Below are 9503 nucleotides of genomic sequence, written 5' to 3'. Positions count from 1 at the left end.
GGGCACATCCCCTTCGCCTCCCCCTCCCCGGAGCCAGGCCCCCCCCCTTTCACACCCCTCAACCGTTTCCCCTTCTCTTTCTTTGAAGAGCGATGCAGGTGCAAAAAGACAAAGCCTACCCTGTCCACCTACCTGGCCAAGAACTACAGCTACAGTAAGTGCATCCAACCGTTTCCCCTTCTCTTTCTTTGAAGAGCGATGCAGGTGCAAAAAGACAAAGCCTACCCTGTCCACCTACCTGGCCAAGAACTACAGCTACAGTAAGTGCATCCATGGGGGGAAAATAAAAAGCTTCTCTTTCCCCGGCCCGCCCCTCCTCTGCACCCCCCGCGGATGAGGCAGCTCTGTGCGGGGGCTGCACCCGCACCAGGCCCCATCCGGCTGCACCGCAGCCTCTCCAGGTGGGATTTTGCCTCGGGACGCCCAAACGTCCTTTCCTGGATCCCACCCAGCATGTGTGGGCAGGAGTAGTCACGGCGCAGGTGACAGTGCGTTTCCGATAAAACCAGCCAAGTGTCGGGAACGTGTGCCGGGGTCAGCAGGTCGCTCTGCAGGAACGGTGCTGCTGCTGGAAAGGTCACGCTAGGAAGTGCAGCTGCAACTCATGAGGGCATAGCCGGGAGCTGCTGCTGAGCCAGCTCCTGTTCTCATCCAGCAGGTGGGATAAGCAGACGTTCACCACCTGAATAAAACTTAACACACGTGAACCAAGCTGAAGCAAAGCAAGAGGTCATCACTTGCAAATGCATATGTTCTTTTATTTAGTAGCCAGAATTTCGTCTGGTGTGGAATTGTCAGAGATTAATTGAATTCAGTGACAATTTGCACCAGCCAGCCAAGGAGTTTGCAGATGGTTGTTTTCTAAGTGTTGCATGATATATTTGCAATATTCACCTCTATTCCCACTTGGGTTTCTCCCACCCCTCTGGTTTTCTGATGCTGGGAGTCAGGAATGAGTTATGGTTATTAACCTTAATTAAGGTTAGATATGTTACATCAAATATATGTAATATAATTAGAAAACCCTTATTAATTTAACATACAGTATCATGGTCTTTTGTACTTTACGGGCTTTTCCTCAGGTGAAAGTTGTTTCTTCAAGGGATGTGTTCAGTTCTTATGTGATAGGGTTATTATATCCAGGCAGTAACTTGCTGCTCTGTTAGTACAGGGGGAAAAAAAAATCAAACCTTCATTTTGGTGGGAATAATCAAGCTGAACATCTCACTTAGATAATTGGCCACTTCTTTTTTTTTTGGTCATGGCATTTTCATGCATTTATGTGTTATATTCTTTTTGTATAGTTCCTTAATCCATCTCAGTACAGCACAGTGATAAGTTCAGGTGGGACAATGAGCTTCCACAGTTGTCTGACATACATGAAAACACAGTAATGTAAAAGGTCTGTTCCAAAATGAAATACAGGTGTTAGCAATGCAAATTCTGTTTTCGGGAACCACAATGTTGCTTTACTAAAAACTGTATTTCAAGGGCCAAAATTTAATCATGTTGAATATGTGAAATCAAGATTTTGGTTTTGAGTGGCAGGTTTCTCTTCTGTCCCCTCTGAAATAAATAGACACGTTCAGATGGCAAATGTATTAAGAGACAAGACAAGACAGGACAACTTGCAAATATAATCAAAGTTTTCTTCAAATCCCTTAAAATAATATTTACAGCTAAACTGTATTTCCAGCTAGTCAAAAGTTGCTTTCCATCAGACTTGAAAATGGACTGTGAGTCTCTGATACTGAAATCCCTCATGTGTTTTTCTGGTTGTTGCCATGTCCTGATAAAGTTAGCACATAAACCCCAGACTGCACTAAAATTGCTGCTCTCCTGTTTTCTGTAGGTGAAGTTTACTCCAAACATTTGTAGGCCCAAGCTTTTGACCTGGTGGCTGCCAGGGGCACGTACACACACTGCTCAGGCAGCTTTCACTGGATAATTTTTATTACAGTATGATAGCTGGACCCTTTGTATTTTGATATTTTCTAGAGACGACCCATGTAGAACCCGAGCTTCCTTTCTCTCATTTGGGACTTCTCCCAAGAGAGAGTGGGTGAAATGCTGCAGTGGTAGGTACTGCCAGGGTTTGCAGGTGCAAAGTTAGCCAGGGATCATCCTCAGAGCAATATACACAGTTTCACTTTCTTGCATCCATGCTGATAGGCAGTTTTCCTAATAAAAGGTAAAAATAAGAATTTTTGTTTATTCATAGTCAGAAGAACCCATTTCAGAGTCTGTTTTAGATGAGGATCTTACTACTGATGGATAATCCAAGGGCAAAAGATGAAAAAAAGCATAAACCAAGTAAATCAAAGCAATCCTAAGCCTCTTAGTTTTTTACTACTTGTTTCAAATCTTCCCTTCTTTCTTATATTTAAGAAAACACCTTCATTTGTGGATATAATCTGCAGGGAAATGATTTTATTATTGAAAAGGCTGGATTCATGCTAACTGTCTGTGAGCTAAACTATTCTTTATTGAATTGGAAATAGCTGGAGGTGGCTATAGAAAGGGTCCCATGTGCACGAGGCATTGCTCAAGTCTGAGTCAAAGGAGCTGTTTGTGTGTGTGCAATTCCAGGCGAGATCTCTTGGCCTGATCTGGCAAAAATGTAAGCACATGTTTAATTTCACAGTTGTCAACAGTCCTACTGAAAACCAAGTTGGGATCAGGCCTCTGTTATTCTAAGCCACTGTATGTGCCCACACATGAAGAAATAGTTTTGGTTTCACAGCCATAAAAACAGCTTTCAATTTAATACGCTTTGTTTAGTTTTGAGATGTGTTTACATTTCTAAGAGCATTTGTTGTTCTCATACCTCTGTTTTTCTAATTGCAGTCATTCATGCTAAAGTGAAAAGTGTAGAGAGAGGGAACTGCAACGAGGTGACAACTGTGGTTGAAGTCAAAGACATACTCAAGTCTTCGACGCCAATTCCTCTGTCTCAAGTGCCTCTTCTTACAAATTCCTCCTGCCAGTGTCCACCTCTTCAGCCAAAGCAGGATGTTCTCATCATGTGCTATGAATGGCGCTCAAGGTGAGCCCTGGCAATGTGGTGCAGGAAGAATATTACAGCTAGCTGTGACAGGCAGAAAGGAGGACCAGCAAAGCTCTCCTCCTCATCATCATGAGCAAGTTTTGCTGATAGTTTTGCTTAGGATAACTCACATGTAGACCTACATGTTTCAATTACCTTCACAATTAACTTTTTCCAATCAATCAGCCTCAGCTCTGCCCTACAATGGGGTGTTTACAAAACTTGGCTCACAGATGGAACATAAACGCTTGTGGCAGTAGGTGCTGAGAGTGTGTTGCTTAATGTGTTGTGCAGCACTTAAGGCATCTCCAGCTGTTCAGAGATAGTTTTTTTAGGACTGTTTTCCATAGGTGTGAGCTGCTTTGTATTCTGTCAGCCCGATGGTGGCTGTAGATGGTGGTCCATGTTGGCCAGACCATGTAGAAGGCATAGTTCTTCCTCGCTGACCCCAGAGGAAGGGACAGGAGATGGTAACACATCAGTCCGTAGAGCTGCTGGGGACGGGGTAAGGCCTTTTCCACTGGCCTATCCATGCTTTGGACCAGTGCCATCAATGAGATGTTTGTGATCCCACAGCTGTACTGGGACCAGTCAAAGCTTCAGCCATTGGAGCTCAGGCTCCTGAATGGGAGATGAAAAGTAAATACACTCAGAGCAGCTTGCCAGTCCTGCTGTATAATCAAAAGACAAAACAAAACGGACTTTACCAGACCTTTCATCTGGCAGTCAGCCTAGCCTCAGCCATGGAAGGAAATCCAGCATGCTGGTCTGGAGGGGAGGGAGTGATGAATCACAGCTCCCTGTTCCCTCTGGGTTCTTGAGGCAGAAGAGGACATCCCCTCCCCATTGGTGCCCCAAGTATACCAGTAGCAGCAGATGTCAACAGGAGGGCTTGTGGCCTGGTAGGTATGTGTGGCTCTGAGCTGTGGGTCAGAGGCAGGGCTGTTAGTAAAATGCACAGGCTGGTTTTACATACAGTGATGTAGCTGTTAATTGAAGGTGAGCACTTATAAGGACCATAGAAGATCTACATGCTGAACTTGGTGGGCCATATTTGGGTTTTCAATGAGTTTTGTGTTTATGTTTTAAAAGAGTTTATAGGCATTTCTAAAAGTTGCCATCTGATACCTTGTTACCTTAACCTTTTTTTTTTTTTTGGTCAGCAAACAAGCACATTGTCTTACTATTACACATCACCTTGCCACTCCAGATCTGGAATTGTTTCACAAAGATTAATTTAGTGCCCTCTACTTGTGTTAGCCACCTTAAGGATATGTGCTCTGAGTCACGCAGCAGAACTATGACAAGGAGCTCTGAAGTGCAGAGCTTTGTTGGAGATAACCCTCTGGAGGCTTTCAGGGTGTGGAGATTTCAAAAGTAAAGGATTTCAATCAGTTTCTCCATTACTGTGGAAAAACACACTATTTACTAAATGTTTTGCGATGGTTTTTAAAGGACACTGAGGTTTTTAATTTTGTATAGCATACTAAAATCAATTTGAAAAAGAAACATAAACTATTATATGTGTTTTTCCTGTTGAACTTAGTGGCATGCAAACAGAAGGTTTTGAGTTACAGCAGCTTTTAAAAATGTCAGAAGCAAAATGTGTGGAAGCTGTAGCTCCACTGAAGCCAATGGCAAAACACCCATTGCCCATGAGCAGGGTTAGGGTCTTGCTCAATAGTTTGACCTGAACAGAAGCTGAATCATCTGCATACTGTGTAGTGGTTTCATTCATCATGGTGTGGGTTTAGCTTCAATTCTGTATGTCAATTCCCAAACCTCTCTTCAGAAAGAAGAGAGGATGTGTATCATGTTTATCTTGATTCTCCAGGGCTTGCACTCACTGTAGTCCTTTTATGTTTGGGCCAAGTGGATTCATAGTGGCTAATGGCTAAGGGTAGCAGTGTTTTGTACTCTCCTTGAGCTGGTATGAGCAGCAACCTTATTCAAGAAAACAGGAGCATTAGGTCCTGCTACACTGTAAACCTCACCCACCAGCAACCTGCTGTCTAATATGTTCCCATTCATCAGCTGAGCTGTATTAACTGGTGCATGTGAAACATTGTGTTAGCTGTTTGGTTTTTTTGTTTGGTTGATTTGTTTTCTTTTTTATTCAGAAGTAAAATACATTAATTGAAACTACTCTATTGCAAACACACACAGACATTTAGTGGGCATAAATAAAAATACACGTACCTATACATTTAAACAGTTACATAGGATGCTACCCAACCCATCACTTTTTACTAACAGTGATAAGATGGAACGGTTTTCCTCCACAGAGTAGCTGCAGGTGAGGACAAAGGGCTCTACATGATTTCTCAGTACTAGCCAGGAGTTGCAATTTCGTCTGTAAAATTTGATTTCTTTTGAAAACTATTTTCTATTTTTACAGAGTTTAGAATAGAATTTCTGAAGGAGCAGTATAGGCATGTAGAAATGCATTAGAAAGCATTCGGAGATGGAGAAAAATATGTGTGCCTATTGTCCCATACACAGAAACTGTCAGTACCAGCACCTGCTGATGCACTTCAACCTCAGTCTGTGTTAAAATCATCTGGAATGACATCTCAGGAGCCAAACCCAGAAATACCAGTAACTTGTATTTATTTCTTAATTTTCAGGTTGATGCTTCTCGATGGATGTCTAGTTGAAAAATGGAAGGATCAGCTAAACAAAAGAGTTAAGGTAAATACAACCATATAAAAGAATGCTGATATTCTTGTTAAAAAAATAATCACCTTTGTTCCACTTCAGCACATGATATCAGTCCTGGCTTGTAAGCTTCTGTATATAATGGATAGAAAGTCTGGACCGAGACAATGTCTGACACTTCCTCACACTTTTAGAGGTGGAAGAAAATGATTTCTGCAATTCAGGAAAGGTTTCAGAACATTAAGGAAATGTATGTACATTTATTTTAATTAGAGGCTGATAGGCCATTGATAGAGAGGAGGAAAAAAGATGATACATGTTTCCACCAGTAGAAGATTTTAGATGACAGACCAGCTTCTTGCAGGAATTATTTCTGATGTTTTCATCATTCCCTTTTCTCCTCAGTCATGTAAAACTTAGTTGCAAAAAAAACCCAACATGCTTTAAATCTTTAAAAAATAAATATATTGGAATTGTTGATGGCAACATGTGGGCCTTAGGAGAAGGCCGACATATGACTGGGACTTCTGAAGTCCCTTAGCTGCCAGCTTAATAGCCTGTTGCTGGCACACAACATATTTTAGTGACCTTCTCACGCTGTTTTGTCATTTCTAACTGCTTCTTGAAAACCGTTGAAAGGATGTTCGTTTCAAGACTGTCAAATAGACATGACTGCCAAAGAAAATATTTCTCAAAGCATGTGTCATTCTCTCTGATATTAGTAGTTTCATAAAGTAAATCCTCATTTAAACATTTTTGAGTGTGACACGCCTAATTGCCTGCTGATATTTTTTTTGTTTCATAAAGATGCATATAATGACCCTGACTATACAAATACGGCCAGTATGGAGCTAGGTTTTACTTTGGCTTCATTTTAATGGCCATCATTCATCTTTGAAGACTTGCATCCAATTTTTATCTTGAGTTACCACATAAAATGAAGGTTTTGAGCTGTCTGTGGACCACAGAAGACATCTGTTAACGTAACCACAGCAATGCTGGTGTTTTCTCCAGCCAGGACAAGAGTCTAAATAGCAACAGGGTCAGGGCAGAGATCCTAAAGAGCAAAGCTGGAGAGCACTTACCTTGCTCTGATCACTGGGCAAAGTCCCTTCAGGAAAGAAAGTTCACTAGTAGAGGGGAAAGGTGAGGCCCCTTTTAGGTTCTGTTATCTACCTTGCTTTCCTTAAAATTAGTACTTCTGTTCCTAGAGGTGAAAGCCTGCAGTCTCTGCTGTAGTGTTGTGGATTTCTCCATGCTTCGGACCACCTCACCACTTCACCTCACTGTAAAAACCTTTTTTCTAGCCACTGCACTTTTGAGTTTGGAAATCTGACAGCTGTTCACTTTGGTGGGCTCATTGACCTCATTGCATTTCAAAATTTCTCAGGTATGCTGCTGACTAAAGCTGCAGGTGCATTATTCACAACCATCATTTTGCATCTCCAAACGCTCTGTGATGTCAGTGGTCACCTGTGTTGTCTGTCCCTAGCATAAGCTCTTTTATGCCCAGTTCTCTCCAGGCCAGGGAAAAGCAGACACAGACAGTAAATACCACTTTCCATTGTAGCTGTGTTTTTAAATATACATATTGTAAAAGCATTGCCTGAAGACTTTTCTGAGGTAAAATCAAGTAGCACGTTCAGTGAGAGAGCAAAGAATGGGTTTGCAGAGGAGTCCCAGTGTGCAGACCCTGTCTTGATGGCATGGTGACAGCTTCCCTGGATTTCTGAAAAGACATGAGATAGACACTCGCAGCATGCACATGAGATGTGGGCTTGTTATTTTCATCAGCTGGTATTTTGGGAATTCACCCATGCAAGAACATGTGTCAGGTTCCTGCTGCAGGCAGCCATAACATGTTGAGATCAGTGGCCCTGCAGGAAGGAGCATCAAGTGTCAACAGTTCAGGATAGCTTTGATTAAGGCATAATTATTTATGGCAATGTCTTTCTGTAACTCAGCCTCTTTGTTTTCTGTGTTTCCACAGAGGTGGGAGCAGAGACTGCAAGAACAGAAGCTGCGAACGGCCCGCAGTAAGAACCAGAATGCAGGACGCAGTAGTCGGAGTGGAGCGCCAAAATCATCAGCTAAGAACACCAACCCACTCGTCAGTGGCCCCAAAAAGGCCACCAAAATAAGAAACGGCCAGAAAGAAGTCAACCCTAAAAAAGTATGAGTATGACACCTTAAAAAAAAAGACTTTTCCTGCACGATGAAGGTCACAATCTGGCTTGGTCGGCGTGTTTTATAAATCCAGAACTCATCGCCTTAAAAACTCACGGTGGTTTCTACACCGACATTTTTACTGCACTTTACTTTTCAAAGGTTTCCTTTTCTTCTCAAGCCACCGCAAGCCATAGAGCGTAGGTTTGCACTAATATGTGGTAGGCATATTGAAGCTGACTGAACTTTATCTTAATGCTCTGATTTGCATTGCTAGATAGATCTGTCCTTGGCTCCTTATGCCGGTTGCCCGCCCTGCTTCCCTGCCAGAGGTTGGAGAGCTATGTGGAGCATCTCTTCTCTCCTCAGAAAGCACAACTCATGGAGTAGCTGGAGAGTCAGTTAGTCTGGGAATTATTCTGTTGAGCTGAGAACCATGGCAGCTGAGGAGCAGCAGAGGGTTGGTAACGTCTGGCAGACATCTGGGGCAGCAATCGCTGCAGCTGCTGAAGCTGAATCTGTCTCCTGTTTGGAGTCACAGCCCTTGTTCAGAGCATTTGGAAGCATAGTTTACCAATAAGCATCTGGGTATGCATTGTGTGATTATTTTATGTGTGTGCCAGAAATATTCTTACAGTGTTAGTAACTGATCTTGTGAATTTGTGTAGCAAAAATGCATTGAAAACTGACTTTTAATTTTTTATTGTACTTCAGGCTGGCTTCTGTTGTTATAAGTTCAAATATATTTAAGCATCTAATTAAAAAATCAGTATTTTTTAACAGGACAGCTTAAAGTGAAGCAGATCTGTAGAATTCTTAAAGAGTAACACTTATTTTTGCTGTAATATAGCCTTGTTATGGAAACTGGAATAGAAGCATGATTCTAAACATACCTGACAGCTGCTGTACAGTATTAAAGAGAAGATAGGGCTTCATGTGGCTCAGTGTTCATTTGCATAATTTTTTATCATTTCACACCATATTTCTAAACCTTTTACTGATACCAAATGATAAATAAATAAATAAATAAACAGACAAACAAATAAATAAATGTGGCTTGTCTCTGTTCCTGAACTTCTCAAAACAACTGGCTATCTGCAATTTTTCTGGTCAGAAGGTAACATTTACCCTGCAAAGGGTCACAGATGAAGCAAACACTTTTATTTACGTGCTCCATTTTATGACAATGTTTGCCGTGTGAGGTATTAAAATAGAAACGGTGTTACAAATCTAGTTGGCATAATTCCAAGATGACATTTATTCTATTCCTGCCTGAGCCCTTCCTGGATAAGGCAGCACAGCTAGCACAGTCTGATTTCTCTTAACACATAAGAGGATCACCTGCATTAACGTTGTAAGAGCTCATAATAGACATCCCAAAGACCTGCAAGAACTCCTGCAGCATAACTAATCACTAGACTTGGCAATTCTGGTATCTATAAATCTATGTTAGGAAAAAAAAAAAAAAGAGTTCTGTGTAGGTTATCACAGAGTTACAACTGGTCATATCAGTATATTGATCTATGTTATTAGAATTCCAATGAAATTCGCTTGCATGAAGTTTAAGGCAGAATATGCTGGAGTGATTTTGATAGAAGCACTGATATGCTTGGTAATATACTAACACAAGCTG

General features: G+C 41.7%; 1 protein-coding gene across 1 annotated transcript in view; it reads left to right on the top strand.

Moving 5' to 3' along the window:
• The window catches only part of SFRP4 (secreted frizzled-related protein 4), an 11822-nt gene extending 3939 nt beyond the window's left edge, over positions 1-7883 (top strand). Inside the window, exons 2-5 of the mRNA XM_010002160.1 lie at positions 89-154; positions 2848-3046; positions 5674-5737; positions 7695-7883. Coding sequence (XP_010000462.1) covers positions 89-154; positions 2848-3046; positions 5674-5737; positions 7695-7883 — 518 coding nt within the window. The remainder of the gene's footprint in view (positions 1-88; positions 155-2847; positions 3047-5673; positions 5738-7694) is intronic.
• Positions 7884-9503: the final 1620 nt, after the last annotated feature.

This window comes from Chaetura pelagica, unplaced genomic scaffold (assembly GCF_000747805.2).
Source record: "Chaetura pelagica isolate M959 unplaced genomic scaffold, ChaPel_1.0 scaffold417, whole genome shotgun sequence".
Classification (NCBI taxonomy): Eukaryota; Metazoa; Chordata; class Aves; order Apodiformes; family Apodidae; genus Chaetura; species Chaetura pelagica.
The sequence above is the reverse complement of the archived record's forward strand: the minus strand, read 5'-3'. Positions and strand labels throughout refer to the sequence as shown.